Consider the following 20,494-nt stretch of genomic DNA (forward strand, 5'->3'; position numbering starts at 1 on the left):
TTGGGTGCGATAATTATTCCACAAGTATAAGTGCTTATGGGTATGAGGGACAAAAATCGAGATTCAAGTCTCTAAAAGAGAACTTCACACATATATATATATATATATATATACACTTATATTTGATTAGAATAGAAATTCTATCTTTTATATAAAAAAAAAATTTGTTTTTTTATTGTTCTAAAATTTCTATAATACTAATAAAACACATTTCAATAATACTAAAATTATTTTTAAATTTTAACAATTTGTCTGTTTCTTAAATTATTTTTTTGTGAAGCGAGCAGTGCACTAGCACACTTTACACACTAGAGGTGGCACTGTCGGCCATTGTTGCTTCACAGGCACCCTTTTGAAAAGTGGCGCTCTTCACTTTCATTTCAAAACCCCTCTTTTTAAAACACACACACACACACAGCCTAAAATCCCTTGGAATCTGCGATTGAGAGACAGAGAGAGCGAAGACGAAGATGATAGTTCGGACTCCGCCTCCGAAGAGGCCGCGATCCGAAACGATGCCCCCGGAGAGCCCATCGGCTGCCGGGTCGGACCGCCGTATGGTCATCTACGAGGACTCTCCTTTGGCGGCGCCGCTCCACGAGTCGCCGCAACAGCACTCCGATCATCTCCTCTGCACCTACCAATGCCGCCAAATGGTACGGTTCCACATTTTGCTTTTTCTTCGCTGAAATTTGGACCAAATTTTTTGAAGCGGTTTTTTGCTATGGTTGTTTTTAGGTTAAATCGGAGTTTCTAGATGCTTTAAGCAGTGCAGAGAAGCAAGTTTGTGATTACCAATCCAGATTTGAGACAATGAATGAGAATTTCAGCAAAGTTGGTGAGTTAAGAAGAAAATGGTTTCCACTTGTGTTTGCTTTTACATTATTGATTTTGGAATTTGCATTTCAATGGATTAAGATTTTGCTGTATATGCTTTCACAAGTCAAAATTAATGGAACTGTAATGAATTTTTGTTAGAATGGAGGAGATAGCTAAGCTCATGTACACAAATTTACATACAACAGGAAAGGGAATCAATAAAATCTACAACTGTTTGTGCCTAGGGTTAGGGACCACTGAAACAACGATATCGAATACTCTCAGATTTCAAAACTGTATAAATGATAGCTCAGGATAAGATCTCCTCCCATTTAAATCCTTCAATTCCTTTCAATTGGCATTTATTCGATTTTGTGTGGTTTGCATGGGTTTTTTAAGACTTGAATTTTTTAAATGCTGCGCGTTGTACATCTAAATTAAAATTAGAGGAAATTTTAGGATTTAAACGGGGGGATCTTTTTCTCCCGAAAGCTCCACTTGTTGATGATGCGGTTATTCCTCTCCCTCCATATACTTCGGGTTAAGCAAATAGGGTTGCATTCCAAATTAAATACATGATTATGCTTTCGATATTTATTTATGTAGTTTTGTAGACTTCCTTGTGATTGAAACTCCTTGTTTATTTATTTAAATTATAGTTAGTAATCATGTAATGCTCAAGAGACAAGTGATTTTAAAAAGCACTAATGAGGGAACAAAAAACGAATCAGAGGAGATCATTGATGGCGGTTTTGTACAAAACTCCTTTGTGTTCATTTGGGTGGAAGTATTTGAAAAGAAAGACTTGGATTTCAGTTTTTAAGTTTAAAAATGGCTTTAACAAAATACAAAAAGTACCCTAAAGAAGCCGTCCACATGAAGTGAGCCACCTTAAAAGGAGCCCTTTTTTAATAAGTAAAATTTCATTAGAGAAGCTTAGAAGGCGCCACCCAAGTACATAGGATGTGTACAACATGTACACAAAATTAAACGCTAAAAGTACATTGATTAAGCAAGTCATGCCAAGCAGCAAAAGAAAACAAACCTGAAGCATTTATCCACTATATTGCCTGCCATGAAATGGTGAAACCAACACTCCTTCTTAATGCCTCATAAAACATGGTGACACTGAAGCACCTGTTTGTTTCTGCTTAGCCTTAACCTCCAAAACACCTTGTCCTCCATTTCCATATTAATCTGTGGGAATAGAAAAATTTGAAGAAAATTGTAAAAGACTCAATTTTCCAGGCCTTAGCAACCCTTAGAAATATAGGATTCCAATGTACTTGAGTCTTCACCATTTGTCGACTCTAAGTACTTGTGCACTATAAGCTGCAACCATAGGCATTTCTTGCAGCATTTGTTGTCCACCGTCCCCAAACCTCCCCGTACATTATGCCAATAACTGTCCCCCTAACATGGTTTCTTTCATTCCTAAGCCTCCACAGCCATTTCCCTAATAAATCCTGATCAAGAGTACCTAGCTTTCTCACTCCGAATCCCCATTCTTGATTGGAGAACACACTGTATTCCAATCCACAAGATGAGCACTTGATTTCATCTCCTATTCGGCTATTCCACTCCATGGGATATCTTGCTGCAAGCCTGCACTTCCCTAACTAATCTGTTCACCACATATGTGTTGATGGTAAACAATGATAAAAAGAATGTTGGTAAACTTGACAAACATCATCAAACATTATATATATATATATATATATAAGTGAATGGTATGGCCTTATGTTTCTCTAGAGATATTTTTATTTTAAAGATATTCAATTTTGAAAATCTGTGAAGTGGTGTACACTTCAGAAAAGAAAAAGAAGAAAGAATTGCTGGAAGTTTATATCCCCTAATTCAGTTTTTGATCCTTACAGAAGCTGAGAGGAAGAAATTTTTAGATCAATTCTTATATGCAGAACAAGAACTTGCTGCTGCAAAAGGGCGCGAACAGGCACTGCAAGAGCAGCTCTTGAAAGAGGTGAATGATTTTCAGGAACGATTTAGAAAACAAATACAATCACAAAGCGATCTTGAGGTACGCTCATCACTTTTCTTAATGTAATTTCTGTGGGATGGATTGATAAATCTACTTGGTTCCATACTATTTTCTGTTCTTAGCCTAGAGAATGAAATTTCTGGTCCACCCAGTGAAAATTTAACCATGAAAATTGTTTGTTTCATTAATTCCATGCCCCAAATATTCCTTTGAATGATTCCATTCTCTCATGTGTTCTTTAATGTTCTTATTGGTGATGCTATCTCTGCAACTCTGTTTATATTTTGGTGCAATCTACCTTCATGAGGAAACTCCTTAGCATGAAGACCAACAATATTGTGGGGAAAAATCATTATACTTGAAGGAATAATGTGGGGAAGATATCCAATTTCATTATGCTTTTGTGATGCCATAATATGAGTACTACCTGTCATTTAATCATATAAGGCTTCTCTCCTGTTTGTCATGTGTGAATGAACTCTTTTCTATTTACGATATGAAAAAAGCAAGACTGTCTTGATAAGTTCAGGGCCAAATTGAAGTTATGACAATGTCCCCTTATTGGTGATGCACTAACATTTAGTTTTTTGAATACAATGTTGCAGAAAAGAGCCTTTTGTTTGTTGAGCTGCTTTTATAGTTTATCAATGATTTGGTTGTTAGAGGCTTAGAGCCCCTTCTTAATCCGGAGGCAAAACCAAGAAAAGCCCTAGTTGTTAGGGCTTTTTGCAGCTTTTTAAGCAGAAACCTTGCAACCCATGTAATAATGGGCTTTTCTCTACTTTTGTAAAGCATCCGGGGAATTTAAGGCAGAAGCAATTTAATTGTTGCTTCCAAAAGCTGTAATACTTATATATAAAAAAGAACTCATATTCCGAGAAGTTGTGCTGTGCAGCACCAATTGCTTCGCCTAGCAGCATGGTGCTTGTATTGCTCTCCTAGAATCCCTGTTTTCACAGTTTAAGCAGTTATACCAAACTAACCCTAAGAAAAACCCTTTATGGGGCAACCAGCAAGAGAATTTATTTATTTCCAGTGTAACAAAACCCTTCATGGATTGAAGGAAATTTTTTATTTATTGAACAAGTGTTAACTTAAGATCTCTCTCTCTTTGCGCTCCCCCTTCTCCCACTTTAGTATTTGATGGTTGATTTTTATCATGTGTTGCATCTCTGTGAATTTTTTTGATTTAGTGATCTTTAGTTGTTGAAAAATTTGATGAAGTGATTTATTGCTATCTGGTATGTGAAATGATAAGGTCTTCCCCCAATTTTGGATCTTAGGTAAAGCTCCACAATGAAATGAATCTTCGCATGAAAGCCGAGTCTTCAGTAGCTTCAGCTGAAGAGAAAGCAAGTGTTTTAGAGCGAAAACTAAACCATATTTCTGAAAGCATCGAGAGGGACAAAAAGCGTCTCCATAATGAGATTGAACAGCTGAAAAGAGAATCAAAGCTTTCTGTATCTAGAATAAGTGCGGATGTGAGTAGAAATAATTTTTCATCCAATTTTCAGGGACTGTGTATGAACATCTATTATTGTTTAACTTGCCTAATTCTCTTGTTTGAAGCTGGAAAGAATGGAATGCAGAGCTAAAAATGCTGAGAAAGAATCTGACCTACTGAAAGAGCAGCTGGACAATCTTAAGAAGCAACTTACTGAGGTTTTCAGCCCTTATTCATTTGTTTGTTCTTGGATTTTACATACGAATTGTATGACCAACTATATATTTCTTGTGCTGACTACGACATATCCCCTAATGATGTCAAAACTCAAAACTCTTAGTCTCTCGTTCTGATTACCTTTGTGTTGTGGATTGCCTTTCGATGCCTTCTGGTTAAAGTCACATAACTGTTCTGCTTGGTGCTTATATTGAATGGTTGCTTGTATCGGACTCACAATTAATTGAAAGACATCTGCATTACAAGTGTTTAGACTTATTATTTCTAAATGGAGAGAGAGGAATTTTCGGACTTTTGAGAATGTAGAGCATTCTATGCAAGAGATTAAGAATAGTCTTTGAGATTTTTTGTTTGAATTTTGTACTTTGATTGGGGGTGGGGTGTCATGTAACTCCATTGTTGATTTTTTTGGATCACATAAGTGTTTCTTAGTAGATTCTTTAAGAATGCAAGCAATCCATTCTTTTGAAAAATATTCATCTTACTTAGTAAAAAAAATCTCTAGACTTATTGATTATTGATACCATGACTAGATCAATATTTTTTAACTACCTTATCACATTTATTTTTCCAGTGCTTGCACCAGAAGAATGAAGTGGAGCAGAAATTATCAAGTTTCACATTTCAAGAAGACTCTTCTACGGATAGTAATATTTTGGTTAAACATCTTCAAGAAGAGCTAAGAAACTATGTAAGTTGGTTGCTCATGCTTGCTGTTTATATTTAGCCCTCTTGGTCTTTCATTTTATAATGAATATTCCGTGTAGGGTCACCAGCCATTAAAAAAATTGGTTCTTGTGATGATTTGCCTCATTCAAGTACTTATATATACAGTCATATAAAAAATAAGTCTCTTGTTGTTATCTACCATTTTAATTTGACATGATTTCATTGATGTAAGAAGGGCATTATCTGTAATGAAGCTTGTGAAGGGTACTTTTCGTGCATTTGGCCAGCAGTTGACTGTTGAGTTGGTCTCTTGTAACTAGTGTTTTAAGCGTTGTTCTTACAATATCTTGGTGTCAGTGTCAAAATTGTTGTCGATAGTGATTATATACTTTCTTGCTATTGGAAAACATACAAGAAGGCCTAATCATCCATATAAAGCTATGTTGTTACTTGGAGTATACACATCTTAAATACATCAGAAGGTGACGTTGCAAACATTCTTGGTATCAAGTGATAACCAAGAAATAAAAACCATGTTTGAAGTTCTAAATACATCAGAAGGTGACGTTGCAAACATTCTTGGTATCAAGTGATAACCAAGAAATAAAAACCATGTTTGAAGTTCTGCGTAGTATTTCAAGTCATGAATCCAATTGTCATAGTATTCTTCTACAACCAAGTCTTAGTCCTAAATTTTTGGGGTTAGCTATGTATCCTAAACAGATTAGTCAGGGTCGGTTACATAGAGCCCGTTTGGACTGAGTTTTTTGATAACTCAATTCTCTGTTTCCATAACTCATAACTCAAAAATGGTGGGACCCATAGTAGAAAGTTTGTTTGACAAACAATAACTTTGTTTCCATAACTCTGTTTCCATCACTCAATTCTCTGATTTATGAGTTATGAGTTATGAAAACTGAAAACAACTTTTGGCTGTTTTTAGTTTCCATAACTCATAACCCAATGGCAATATTGTAATTAAACACACATAGGGGACCCACAACCGCAACTTTTGACCACCTTTTGACCTTTTTTTTTTTTTTTTTTTTTTTTTTTTTTTTTTTTTCTGGGTTGGCGTTGGCTGTTTGGCTTTTTTTTTTTTTCTTTCCTGGGTTGGCCGTTCATTTTTTTTTTTTTTTTTTTTTTTCCTGGGTTGGCTGTTCGGTTTTTATTTTTTTATTTATATATATATATATATATATATTAGCTTCGGTGAGTTGGGTACTAAAAAAAAAAAAAAAAAACTGTACTGGCTGACAGGTGTGGGACCCATGAATAGTGTGAAAAAATTGAGTGATGAAAATAAAAGTGATGTTGCCAAATGAGTGTGAAAAAATGAGTGATGAGTGATGAGTGATGAGTTATGAGTTATGAGTGATGAGTGATGGAAATTGAGTGACGGAAATTGAGTGATGAAAAAAGCTTACCCAAACAGGCTCATATATTCTTTTATTCCATTCTAATATTTGAACTCATACTCTCTATTACTTCCTTAATCAACATATTTACATGTATTTTTTTCTTCCGTTCTATTATATTTGAAGTCTCGTTGTTACTTCCTTAGTCAACATATCATTTTTCACCACTTTTATTAATGTTATTTTTGGTATTCCTCTACCTTTTTTTCGTTCCCTCAACATGAATCAACTTATTGTTCCTCACGGGTGCATTAATCACTTTCATGTAAACATGACCAAAACTTTTTGAGTGACCCTCACTCATCTTTTCATAAATAGGGGGCAACCCCCCATCTTTAACATTCTCATTTTAGCCACACTTGTTTTATAAATATGTTGCTTCTTTCCAAACGAATATTCAATAGAATAGAGCATAACAGATCGTATAGCAATCCTATAAAATTTTCATTTAACTTAATAAGTATTCTATGTGCACGCAATACTTCTTATGCACTTCCCCATTTTAGCAATCATGCTTTTATGTTACGATTCACATCCTCTTCAATCTCTCTTGGTATCTCTTGACCATTAAGTCTTATATCCCCTTCATCTTTGTTTCTACTTGCACTCGACTTACATTCCATGGACTTTGTTTTAGTCCTACTTAACTAAAAGCCTATTGATTCTAAAGCATCTTGCCAAATTTCTAACTTGACGACTAGTCTCATCCGTAAAACTATATCATTTGCAAAAAGCGTACACCAAGAGACTTACTCTTGAATCGCTCATTGATTTAGTGAGTTCAACCATTACTAGTGCAAAGAGATATGGACTTAGGCTGTGTTTGGTTCGTGTAAAAGCATTTCTGGAAAATATTCCATTTTCCGAAAATGAAAATGTTTTCATGTGTTTTGTTGCATTTCAAAAAAATTTTCGAAAAATATTTTCTGGTGTTTGGTTGTGTTCTTGAAAATACCATAGAAAACACATTTTCTACTTGTTGCTCACATTTTCTTACATTTTCTCGGTTGCCAAACGAATATATAATATCATTCATTCCTCAATACAGAAACACAAACAAAACCCAGAAAAAAAATCATCAAATCCGGTCACATTTTCTCACAGTTTCTCGGTTGCCAAACAAATATTACAAAATCATTCATTCCTCAATACAGAAACACAGACAAAACCCATAAAAAAAAATCATCAAATCCGGTCAAATTGAGAGAAAAAGGAAGAGAGAGAGGCGCGAACGCGGGGTGCGGTGCTTTGCAATCAGCGCAGTGCTTCGTCGATCGCGATCTGCGCGGTGCTTCGCGAGATCGCGATTGACGGCGAGAAGGCGCGAAGGCGAGATCGCGATCGACGGCGTGAAGGCGAGATCGCGATCGACGGCGCGAAGGCGAGATCGCGATCGACGGCGTGGAGTCGTGAAGGTGAGATCGCGATTGACGGCGCGAGATCGTTCTTTCTCTCTCTCTCTCTCTCTGCGTGCGGGCTCTTCTTCCTCTCTCCCTCTCACTCAGCTCTCTCTTTGTTTTCCGAAAAATAGTATTTGAAGGTAAAATAAAAATGGAAATCAATTTACACTCCCAACACAAGACAACTGAAATGCATTTCCGGAAAATGCATTTTCCATGCGCAACCAAACACCCGTAAATACAGAAAAGCATTTCCGGAAGTGATTTTCACCCAAAACAAACACACCCTTATTGTTGATCCTTGATGCAAACCTATAGTGATAGAAAATTCATTTATGGTGTTCCCATATGTTCTCATACTAGTTATAGCTCCACTTGTTATTACACTAGTATATTGCTTGTAATATTATATTGATGGTCTGTTAGCCATAGGTAATATGGGGGTTCAGTTGCTTTGATATTGAAATAAATACATGCTTTTAACGTAGCTCACTTAATTCATATTTACACACACACATGTGATGAGTTATGTTCAATCCCCTTCTTATTGTTACTTAGCTAGCTAAACTTGAGATTGTGATTTTCCTCATGGTCTATTACGTGCTTTTTTATTTATATAAAAAACTCCTTTTACTATTTTATCAGCTCTTTTTTCTTATAGGTATTGGTTTATTTATGTTGACATTTTATTAGGAGGCTGAAGTGAGAGAAGCGAGAAAGTTGAGGTCATCTCATGAAAACATTGAGTTATTGAAGGAAAAATTATTGGAGGAAAAGGGTCGCAGAGAGAGGGCAGAGGCAGAGTTGCCTAAATTGCAAGAATTCGAGATGAGTATGAAGAAGCTGGAGGATGAATTGTCATCTTGGAAGTTGATGATTAGTGAAATTCCTGGTGTGTCATGTTCTGAGGATATACCTGTTAAATTTGCAGCTTTACAAAAGTGAGTGAGTATGTTTATATCACTACTTTTGGCTTTATAACTACGAGATCACTTCTTCATGGTCAGAGGAAATAGAAGCAAAAACACAAACATTATTTTATTTTCTAAGTTGGGGTTTTAACTCCTGTAGCCTTTGTGCTATTAAAACAACTTTTGGCAATTGAAAATGAACAGTTGCTACAATATCAAAGTTCATTGGCTCTTTGCATAGTCCACTGTGTAATTACTCTTCAGCTAGGATTTGAATCAATTGAGACAAAAACATTGAATGTTTTGTATTCATGTTGTAAACCTATCAAGTTTCAAGCCTTAGCAGCTGCACCTTTTTTTTTTTTTAATTATCGAAGAAAAAAAAGCCACTTATATATATATATATATATATATATATAAAGAGACCTATCAAATTTTTTTTTTAATGTTTTAAATTGAAATTTTTTTCTTTAAATATTTGTACAACTAATTTTTGTATGCACATGTGCATTATACATGGCTTACAAGTAGTTCACCACTGGCATGTGATTATTTTACAAACTGAAAATCAGGATTAGAAACGGGATTTGGACCCTTATTTTATGGTTAACTATTTTCTGGGTTTGAGGCCTTGGGTGCTTTTCTCTTCTGTTGCTTTTGCTTTTGGTTCTAGTTGTGCTTAAGTTATTACCAAGGATTTTCATTTTACTGATGTCTAATTTAGCTCCTGTCCCTACAGGTATCCAATCTAGCTCTTAGAATTTATTAAAGTTTTTATTTTGAATAAAGTGGTTCCTTTGTTGTCTTCTCCTTCAAAATTTTTTATTTTAATTTTCCGAGTTGCCTATACACCCTATGGCAGTAATGCTGCACTGATTTTTGTTATTATACTTCCTGGTACAGTAAATACATTCATGTAGATGATTGAGGACAGAGTATGTGAATTTATCCTTTTAGTGTCCTCACTCCTCACATATGTGTGTGTGTGTGTGTGAGCACATTGCTGGTTTTTTTTTTTCCCTTAATGAAGCTAGTACATATTTTTGATCTCTACTAATTTTGAGAAAGCATGTATTCTTGTTTTTTGTTGTTGAGATATTCAATTTGATGCAGAGAGGTGATTGATAGCACTATGAAGGTAGGAGATGCAAATGCCCGCTTGAAACAATTGGAGGTAGCTCTTGATGCTGCTCTAAGCGAAAAACAAAATGCTGAAACTGAGGCTGCATTGGTCAAAGAGAAGGCAGCAGTATCAAAATCAGAGGTTAAGCGGATTGAATTGATGGTAAGTGTTTGATTAGGTAATTTTATGCTTATATCATAGGATCATAGTTAACAAGTGACTGATGTAGCACTCTAACTGTAACAAAGAGGATGCAAGGTTAAAAACTAGGGGAAATGGTGTTTTGTACCGATCCTCCTGCCTGATTCTTACAGTACTCATTTGAGTTGCATTCAGGTGCTAGATGGCATATGTGTATTCATTCAAGACTCAAGAGTCAACTTTAAACCAGAAAAAGGATGGTAAATTTTATCGTAATAAAAAATAATAGAACAAGTGTATATAAACTGGTTAAAGTTGCAGATAAGGAGATGGTGATAATAAAGAGAGAATGTCCAAGGCTCTTGAACTTCTGAACTGTTTTTTGGCCAAAGAGATTGGCAATACATATTTCTTCATTATAAGATTTACGGTTTAGTTTTCAACCTTCATAGTTATGGTTGACCTTGCAATACACTCAGCCTGAAGTTGACTGCTTCTACTTGCTACACTCGCAAACACACAAAACCCACTGACATGCATGTGTAGACACATAGTGGCATCATCTTAACCCTTTAACTGCTTTTAAAGCTGGCAACCTGGCAAACTCCAGAAGTAACTTTTTGCAATTGGACAGCCATTCGTCATTGAACTATTGGCTAGAAAGCGTGTTTTGGTTAATTTGTGTTGCATGTGAGAATAAGATGGTGAGTGGGTAACTTTTTTGTTGCTGCCTTGGTCAATACCTTGGGACATTGGGTGCTTTGTGTAATCCCTGTTTGGAGTGACGTGGGTTTTGCCATGGTCAGTTCTATTGGTGCTTCTACCTGGTGTCGTAGATTCGCAGTAAGACTACTCAGCAAGTTTGGAGGGCTGCACCTTCAGGGTTTTTTTTGAACATCCAGCAGTTGAAGGAACAGAGTATCCTATCAAACTTGCAGCTGCTTTTGTGTGCTATTTATATATGGGAATGGCTGGTTCTATTTGTTGTAGATATTATTTTTGTCTTTGCTTAAAATTTTTGACTTTGTCTTTCTTTTGTCTATGATGGCCATTGTAAACCTCGTGTGTACTTGTGTTGCGCCCCAAAGGAAACAGAGATGCTTTTGGCATGTAAAAATAATAATCTAATGGATGCCTCTTCTATTCTGTTACCTAATATTGTTCTTGGAAATACTGGTTATTCTACCAGGATAATTACAGCTGTGATTTTCCTGTTCCTGTATGGTACTGTACTTGACATGATTATTTCTTTGAGATGAATATTGACTGGTTATTGCACTCATGTTAACTGTGAATTCTGTTCTATGTGCATTGCTGTGAATGGATGTATCTATATGTAATCTTGGGTTGCTGTAGCCATAATGTCTCATCTATTCATTTATTTCAATAATTTGAATACTAAAATATTGATTGTGTGTTTTAGCTTTCTATGGTTACCGAAGAAAGAGATAAATTAAGAAATCTTCTTAATGAATTCAAGAGGATGAAGAATGATGAAGCAGGGGATGAAGTAGCCAGTGGGACTCTTGTTCAGGTTTTTAATATTTTTACTCATGTATCTCTTTTCTCTTATTTATTTATTTATTTATTCACATGATCTCTCATAATGATTTTTGTCTGTGACTTGTGTTTTCAGGAGCTTGAATCATCTCTTGCCAAGAAAGAATTCTGTATTAAAGAAATGGAGAGTAGTTTACATGTGCAAAAGGAAGTCAATACTCGTCAATATGAGGAGATAAAGTTGCTCAACGAGAAGTTGAATAATGAGGCAAGGAAAATAAAATCATTGGAGAGGGAGGGTGATCGGCTTCGTTCAGAGATTGCTCTATTGGAGTCAAAGGTAGGTGCCAAGGATATTCTGAGTATTGCTGACATTGTAGTTATTCATCAGTTTCTCTGTTCTTGATACATCTGCAGTGAAGAATTGGATTTAAGGCTCGAATAATTCCTTAAAAGACCTTGCTGGTTGGGACTTTGTTTGAGTGATCTTGCATTTGGGGTTTCACGCAGTATATTTCCATTTTTGATTTCCTACAATCTTTTATTTCTTCTCTTTGATTTGTTTGTAATTGTTTCAAGTACAATTTGTTCACCATCGTGAACATGATGTACTTTTATTCAATATAAATTTCTATTACCTATCCCCCAAAAAAAAAAAATCCTTAAAAGTCCTACGATTTAAGCTTAAATTCCTTAAAAGTCCTACGATATAAGCTTTCCTATCAATTCTTTGTTCATGCAATGCATGGTTGGTAAATAACAAGTGAGTTGTGGAGTAAACATTGTGTTTTTTTTTTTGGCAATTCAAGGGAGATTTTTACTAAAAATATGTTAAAAAGTATTGCGATTCAACAGAGATTGGTCATGCCTGGCCTTGTACGTGATTGAAGGTTTTGCCTCAGCTTCTTACCTTTAAGCTGTTCAGCTTATTAGTTGCCTCCCTAGTGATAGCAACATTAAGTAGGGGCTCCACTGCTAGTCTGTTTTTGATTTTTGCTTAATGGAGTAGTTTGCATATACACCTTTAGGAGCTGGAAAATATCCTTTCCTGCTTATCTTTCATAAGATGACTCTGGATTCTAGCTCAGTAGTCATCAACTTTTTTTTAATTGCTTTTCCATCCACAGTTGGGCCATGGTGATTATTCTGCTGCAAATACGAAAGTTCTGCGAATGGTGAATACCCTTGCGGTTGATAATGATGCAAAACAAACTATAGAGGCATTGCGGACTGAGTTACAGAAGACCAAGGAGAAGTTACAAGCTGTTGAAGAATTGAAGAGTCAGTCAGGTATAAAGGCATTGTTCCTTGAATGATAAACTATTGGTTTGCCACTTATATTTGTACTTTCTTCCCTTTTTAGGCCCTTGTTGCTATAAATTTTCTTTGCAAGGTAACTTTTGTGTTTGGTGTTTTTGTTTGTTATTGTTGTCTCATTTCAATTTTTGGTTAATATTTCTAAGATTGGAAATTATATTTGTATGATTAGTCTAATGGTGTAAAACATCCACATTTGTGGATTTTTACTGAATTTAGGCATGGATGAGAACAGAAAGCCACCAAGTTGGTGAAATTAGTTCTCATATCTTGTTGTCTGTGGTCTAACAATGAAAACTTGTTCTCTCCCCTCCCCTCACCCCGCGCGAACAAAAGTAATAATAAATCTCCTCTATCCTTAGCCACATAGTATCTACCCCAATTTCCAACCCAAAAGAGTATGAAATTCATTTACTGAGATTGTTCAAGCACTTTGAGATCTTGAAAATGCATTTGCCATTTGGCACAAGAGGTGAAGCTTGCTGCTGTATGTTATCTTGTTGCTTCTAATCTTTGTAGAAACACAACTTGAATGGTGTAGGAATCTTGGATGTTTAATAAGTAATAGTTTGTGGGACCTAAAAGTCCAAAAGACCTCTTAAGTGGGGTGAGGTGAAGGAGAACCAAGTACTGACTAAGTCCCTAGGTGCAGGGGAAGGTCCCTGCGCGTTATATGGAGGCCTTGTACTTTAATTGGTATAAGCCCTTTTAAAACCGTGAGGGGCAATCCAAAGGGGACAATATCATGCCAATGGTGAGTTAGGGCGTGACAAATGGTATTTAGATAGGACCTGATGGGATATTGGGTAGGTCCCACATTAGAGCATCAGCATTGGTGGTGCCAAAAATTTAGCAATTTGGCACCACAAAAAATTACAATATCTATTTTACCACTTCACTTTGTAAAACACCCAGCATTACAAAACAACTAATATCAGTGATTTTATTTAAGTATTTAACATAATAAAATAATATAAACAACACAATAAAATAATATATCCACTATAATCAACAACCACCACCACCAACACAATAACATAATATATCTTTTAATAAAATATATTTTTTTTTAGCATTTGAGCTACAATGCACACACAAAGATAGTTGTGCACTGTAGCTCAACAGCCCAAAAATTTGGCTTTCCCTCCATTGATGCAAGAGTGTTTTGTTATATTTGGTTGGTAAATTTAGCATTTTAGCAATTTGCCTTCACCAATGCTAATGCCCTTAGGACGTGTGGCCCTTAAGGGGGGTGGATTGTGGGGACCTGAAAATCCAAAAGACCTTTTAAGTGGGGTGAGGCGAAGGAGAATCTTGACTAAATCTCACATTGCCTTGGTAGGGGAGGCCCTGTGCCTTATATGGAGGCCTTGGACTCTAATTGGTATGATGCTTTTTAAAACCATGAGAGGCAACACAAAGCGGACAATATATGCCAATGATGAGTTAGGGCTTGACATGATTGGTTACTTTAATAATGTCACAGTTATTGACAAGTCTCAACCTTTTTCATTACACCATTACACAATGACTTCATTTCTTTTATTTGTTACATCCTTTAATTATTCAGGTGATGCTGGGACACTGGTGGATTCCTACATATCTGGGAAGATAACGCAATTAAAAGAACAAATTGCGACACTTGAAAAACGTGAAGAGAGGTAGTCCTTGATGGAAATATTTTGGTACTTGTTGCAGTGTGATTAATATTTAATTATGTAACTTTTTTAAATTGAAGCATTTGAACATGCCCATGGAACAGATACAAGACTGTTTTTGCGGACAGAATTTCAGTGTTCAGGAGAGCATGTTGTGAACTTTTTGGTTTCAAGGTATATCATATATTTCTCCTTCTGCTTTGTATTTTCTTATGACAGTTATGACATTGCCTTCATTTGCATGTTGTAATAGGCTGTTACCATGAGTGTTAGTTGTGTCTTGGGATTGGTTAGCCTAAAAATGAAACCAACTGGATTATCCTTGGGATGGGGGACAAGATCCTCTCCATTTCACTTGAAATGGAATGAGATCATATCATGATTAAGATTTTATTTCCTCTTCATATTTAATTTTGTTAACTGTTCTTGTCCTCCCCACATTATATAAATTACATTTTGAAATTGAGAGGACTTGTGAATAATTTCTGCACTGTCTGCCATGCCCCTCTCCACCTTTGTACAAGTTTTTCTTCCTTTTGAGGGGTCTCCTCTTTGTTCAAGCTCTTTGATATTTTGAAAATTTTACCATTCGCCACAAGGATATATATATATATATATATATATATATAATCCTTCTGTCGAAGCAAAGAAAGCCACATGAGGTGGGAGCTAACCCACCAAATAGGTCTCCATTGTGAGTTCTTGTCACCTTCCTTTTTCAAAGCTTCATAGTAAGTATTTAAAGCTTCATAGTAAGTATTTTTTTTTTTCATACCATCCTATCCTATTCTTCCTGGTGTACCTTTGCAGCATTTAATTTATACAAGAAAGATTCCTTGGATTCTCAACTCCCAATCTTAGCCTGAAGAAAAGAAGGATTGCACCTTATGCTCCCGGTAGAAGCATCCGTATTATACTATTATTAGCCACTGTTGCCTCTCTATTTCTTGCTATCAGAAAAAGCTCCAGGTACCTGTGCTTGAAGCTGTCATCCAATCACACCCCCCACCTCAAAACAAATATAATTTGCAAAAACATCCCAACAATGGCAAATACGCTTCCATAAACTCACCCCGTAAGGACCCCTCCTGATTTCTGTGCATCATCCATGCCTAGAATTACCATATTTAGTTTCTACGACTCTCCTTGATAGGGATTCTATCTCCACCACGTGCTGTTACATCCATTAGCCAAGTAAAGATTGGTTAAAAACATTTGCATCAGCCTTTTATTGGAAGATTAAAGGACTATTTATGTATTCATTCACCTGAAGCAATTTTGGTAACTTGTTTATTTACCTTTATATCATCCTGACTACTCCTTTCTTCATTTTTCTTTTTTGAAATTTTCTATCCGAAGGAGGAATTGATACATGGTCTTGATGTATGCGCTCAAGCACTATGAAACTCCGTTGTATATAGCTTATATTTGTAATGTGTAGTGGCAAACGTAACTTTTGTCTTCATTCCCTTATTGTAGTTTGAGGTTCCCATTATTGAAAGGGTTAAGACTCTTGCCTGTCCATATTGACAAATACTAATTCTCTCGCAAGTTATTCTTTAGGATCTATCAATGAAACAGTTAGACCGCTACTCCAAGTATATTGTTATGTGCTCTATTCATGTCATGTACCCACTTAAGTAGGATACAAATTGTTATCTTTTTACTGATATTTTGAAGGTTTTGGATGATCTGTGATAACATTTTTGGCAGATTGTAATGGATGAACATCAGCGGTCCAATGGAATACCAGTTACACGTTTTACTCTCCAATCTATTTATGCGCAAAGTGATGATGAGAAGCTTGAATTTGAATATGAATCAGGGAATACAACCATTTTGGTAAGATGATGTCTTCTGGGCATATTGGGGGTGTCTGGTGCCTTTTGTCCACAAGATAACCATAGGTCCACAGGTTTCTTGGCCTTATGGTAAAATTATTATCATCTTGGAATTGATGCCATGGATTACGTCCATACAAAATAGGAAAGTCCCACAGAAAATACAATTTTGGTAGTATTTGAATGATTTAAAAAAAAAAAGAAAAAGTAATAAGCTTTATTGAAAAAGAAAAATCACCACCTAGTAAACAGGATGTGCAGTTGAATGTCATTTGGGTAGCATTTAAATGTGGCAATTGTGCGTTCCATAACATTTCAACTGAAGATGTTTCTTGTAATTTATTTTTCCATTTCTTGAAGTTTCTTCTAGGAAATAATGTGGGCCTTTAAATGTCGAAGGAAGCAACAGTGCAATCACATTTTTTTTTTGGTGGGGGGGGGGGGGGGGGGGATCTAAAAGTTTCGTATTGATAATATTTAAAGAAACTTGAAACTAATTTTATTTTTTGGTCTAACAGGCAAATGATTACACCGCTCAGCCAGAGATATCCCGTCAGGTACTGAGCATTATTTTCCTACAATTCTCATTTATTAATATGCTTCCACACTGGTTGGGAATAGTTGAGCCTTCATTTGTCATGGTGGGCAATCAATTCAATTGTGATAATTGGGAAAAAAAAAATATATGATGCCTCTTCAATTATTTTTACCAAAAATATTGCTTTAGACCCTAAATTCTGTTCTCGTTTCCTAGGGTCTTCTTTTTTCCTTTTTCTTTTTCATCAAGGGATTAAGAAATGTTGGTATTGCAATATCCCTACTTTGTGTTCTCTCAAATCCCAATCAGAGAATAAGTTTTAGGGACCATTATGTTGGGTAATGTTGTGTATTATTAATGGAGTTTTCTTTAGTCTTCCAAATTATTCAAATCGATTATTTTTTATCAAAAATTTTTCATTTGTCTTATTTTTTCATGTGGCTGTCCAAACGTTTTTTGAGTGCAACTCATTTAGAGCCGGCCTTTCTGCAGGTTGAGATATTTATTCGGAAGATGAATTCGATTCCAGCTTTCACTGCCAACTTGACGGTAGAGTCTTTCAACAGGCGAACCTTATCTTAAAATTAATGAACTTATACAGCCCAAAATATATCTGGAATCTGCACTTCTCTTGCAGATGAATGAATTTGTATACATTGCAAATTCAACATGTATTTGTTAGTCGAGGCCTCAAGGGTCTTGTGATGGAACAATTGATCATGGTTTTGCTTCATCTGCTAGGATTTTATGAGTACTGATTTCTATTGACTTCCTGGTATAAAGCTTGGTGAGAATTTACCTAGCAGTTGATGAAATGTAAATAATTCACAAGTGGACATGTAACTTTCCAATTGTTATCATTAAAGTGAGTGCTCTTTTGTGTCAAATCAATATTTAGGTGTATAATGGTTCCTTATTAATGGTGCTGTACACGGTGGAGTTGGTCGGAAAAGAGGGGATTGTAGAGTGTGGACCACTTCTGGACCTTGTGCTTTTTGGATTCATGTAATCCTACTGTTTTACATTTTGCAGCGAAAGTTACTCCAAAGTCAAAAGTGGCATAGATGTTAAAGTGAACTACAGTTTCTAACCTTATTCTATCGATTCTGTTTTGTGATGTTAAAAAGCATTGGCGGGGCAAGCATGGCATAGCAAAGAAATATGCTAAATCGTGGCCAATGATGTTTGTATTAGGATGATCTCTATTTCATTTTGAAACAAAGAAATGTCATTTCACCTTACTGTTTGTTTTTTTAGTGAAACTAAATGTGTATACTCATTCTTTATTAGATTGAATGAGACTAAATGCACTTCAAAAAGAAAAGAAAAGAATGAGACTAAATGTGTATGCTCATTCTTTATTAGATTCAATGAGATTATAAATGACGTGATGTCATGGATACCTTTAGATAGGTGAAAGATCAAAATTTTATCATGAAATGGTCTATAATTCAAAGCAAATAGAAAGGATCTTTATATGTAGTATGGCCTTTCCCAAGATTGCTCATAATAGGGAAATTAGGTCATTAGAGAAGGTTCAATGTGGCACACGATGTCAAGCACCATGTGTGCTAAGTTTAGTTTGTCTAATACCATTTGTTGGATCGTGGTACCTCTAACAATTCCTCTCTCGTGGTGAAGCTCTTGTTGCTCGAATTCATGACATTGGCCTTAATACCATTTGTTGGATTGTGAGCTATACCACTTCTTATTTTAAATAAATTGGTAATAAGAGAGGCACACTTAGGTCTTTTATGACACTCAACATTATGTCCCGTGAGCTTGTTTTTAAAACAGTTGTAGGAAGTTGAATTATGGTTGTTTTAACAGAGAGAGTTGCAGTAGTACTTCAATCAACTTGTGGGCTTGAACTTCTTTTAAAAAAAAAAAAAAAAAAAAAAATCCAAAACAGTCAATTATCACGATTCTTTTCAGAAATGTCTTTGAGGCTATCATTATGGTATCTAGCGACATCAAAACGTGAAGCAGTAGAGTCAGTGGTACGGAATAAGTAAGATTAATGGAGCTAGTTTTGTTGGTGCTTGAGCAAAGATTGGAAGGGCATCAATGCAACAAGGGTGGTGGAAATGCATTTGGGTGCCAGTCCCACATTCTTTGCATCTGTGTTGATAGAAGTCCAATTCACAATCCTAAGTGTACCAATTGGAACACTCTTAGGCTAATCATTCTTTGCAAGTATAGGTTTATTACCATTGAATTCCAGTAAAAAGTTTTCTAAATTAAGTAAAGTTTCTATATAAATCTTTATTCTCTTACTAAGTGAAGTAAAAAATTCTCCACTTTCACAAATGGTCACACAAAGTTATTACCATTCACTGGTCCTTGAAAAGGATGCACTGACTTTACTTTCAGTGCTCAACGTGAAAGCAAAGTGGTAAAAAATGCTCATATTGTCATGGATAATGGATTGTCTTTTTCAGACACCCTTCATTTTCTTGACATTGGACCAACCTAGGGGTGTGAAAGATACTTGGACCAGCCTAGCTAGCTAGCTAGCTAGTGGGTGTGATAATCAAAACTTGCTTATAAAACTTTAATAACTAAAATTATTTTAGACAAACTGCGTAAATTTTTTTGGAGTACTTGATTTATTATACTAGTTTATATTTATGTGATTTTTGCTTTGATCATTTGACAAAGTGATTTGTCCACTGGACCAGTAGGTTATACAATATCCTATTCTTTCTCTTAAACCCCCTTTGCTTGCGACTAAGGAAAACCCACGCCAAAAGATCATTATGTAGCCAATATGAAAGTTGAAACAATTGCAACAAATAGGGAAATCCTAATGATTTGATGAGTCAAATTTGTTTCCTGGATTCATAGATGATAGAACTGTAGTGGTAGACTACATTGTTGGAAAGGTTTGCCTCACCATATCGTCATCATATCGGAGTCCAAGATTGAGGTAAACAGGCCTTGATAAGAAAAGAATAATTCTAAGCCGACAAGGGGTTGTTGGGTCTGAGGGAAAAGAGGACTACCTCTCATTGTTTAGCTCATAAATCTGATATGTATTCAATGGATCTATATATTTTATAAAAAAAAAATTTAAAACAAAACAAAATGAATTGGAAGGCAAGGTAGGGGAAGGCATTGAATCTTTTTCACAAGGCTCACTTGGGAAGTCATGAACCATTTAAAGAGGTCATGTGTGCAAGATCTTACCATGGATCATAAGACACCGTTAAATGGTACATAAATACTTAAGTTCGTTTGTTTCGAAGTAAAATATTCTATGTCAACTGAATTTTTTTTTTTTTTTTTTAAGAAAACCTACTTATTTTTTCATTGTTTAATTGTATTTCTAAAAATATTATAAAAACATTCGAAGTTCACATTACTTTTGTAATACCTTCTTCTCTTTTTTTTATTTAAGAAAATTTATTTTGAATTATTATATGATTGCACCATGCTTTATTGAAGAAAATGCAATGACATGTTCTTGCAAGAGATGC

At 35.5% G+C, this 20,494-nt stretch overlaps 1 protein-coding gene across 1 annotated transcript; it reads left to right on the plus strand.

Annotated features, from left to right (window-relative positions):
- Window positions 1–289: 289 nt before the first annotated feature.
- On the plus strand, window positions 290–18,256 carry LOC115977648 (mitotic spindle checkpoint protein MAD1). Its single transcript, XM_031099650.1, has 16 exons — window positions 290–656; window positions 739–838; window positions 2,697–2,857; window positions 4,102–4,299; window positions 4,388–4,480; window positions 5,074–5,190; window positions 8,680–8,927; window positions 10,011–10,182; window positions 11,585–11,695; window positions 11,798–12,001; window positions 12,789–12,951; window positions 14,549–14,639; window positions 14,741–14,810; window positions 16,350–16,478; window positions 16,996–17,034; window positions 17,508–18,256. Exons 1-16 carry the CDS (start codon window positions 471–473, stop codon window positions 17,595–17,597), a joined length of 2,172 nt encoding a protein of 723 aa, XP_030955510.1. The 5' UTR covers window positions 290–470; the 3' UTR covers window positions 17,598–18,256.
- The last annotated feature ends 2,238 nt before the right edge of the window (window positions 18,257–20,494 follow it).

The sequence above is a fragment of the Quercus lobata genome, chromosome 2 (assembly GCF_001633185.2).
Source record: "Quercus lobata isolate SW786 chromosome 2, ValleyOak3.0 Primary Assembly, whole genome shotgun sequence".
NCBI lineage: Eukaryota > Viridiplantae > Streptophyta > Magnoliopsida > Fagales > Fagaceae > Quercus > Quercus lobata.

Excerpts from the sequence above, each read along its gene's own strand:
- LOC115977648 (XM_031099650.1), top strand. The coding sequence starts at position 471 with ATGATAGTTCGGACTCCGCCTCCGAAGAGGCCGCGATCCGAAACGATG. Across the intron at positions 4,300-4,387 it reads TATCTAGAATAAGTGCGGAT|CTGGAAAGAATGGAATGCAG; the intron begins GTGAGTAGAAAT and ends TCTTGTTTGAAG. Across the intron at positions 17,035-17,507 it reads AGCCAGAGATATCCCGTCAG|GTTGAGATATTTATTCGGAA; the intron begins GTACTGAGCATT and ends GCCTTTCTGCAG.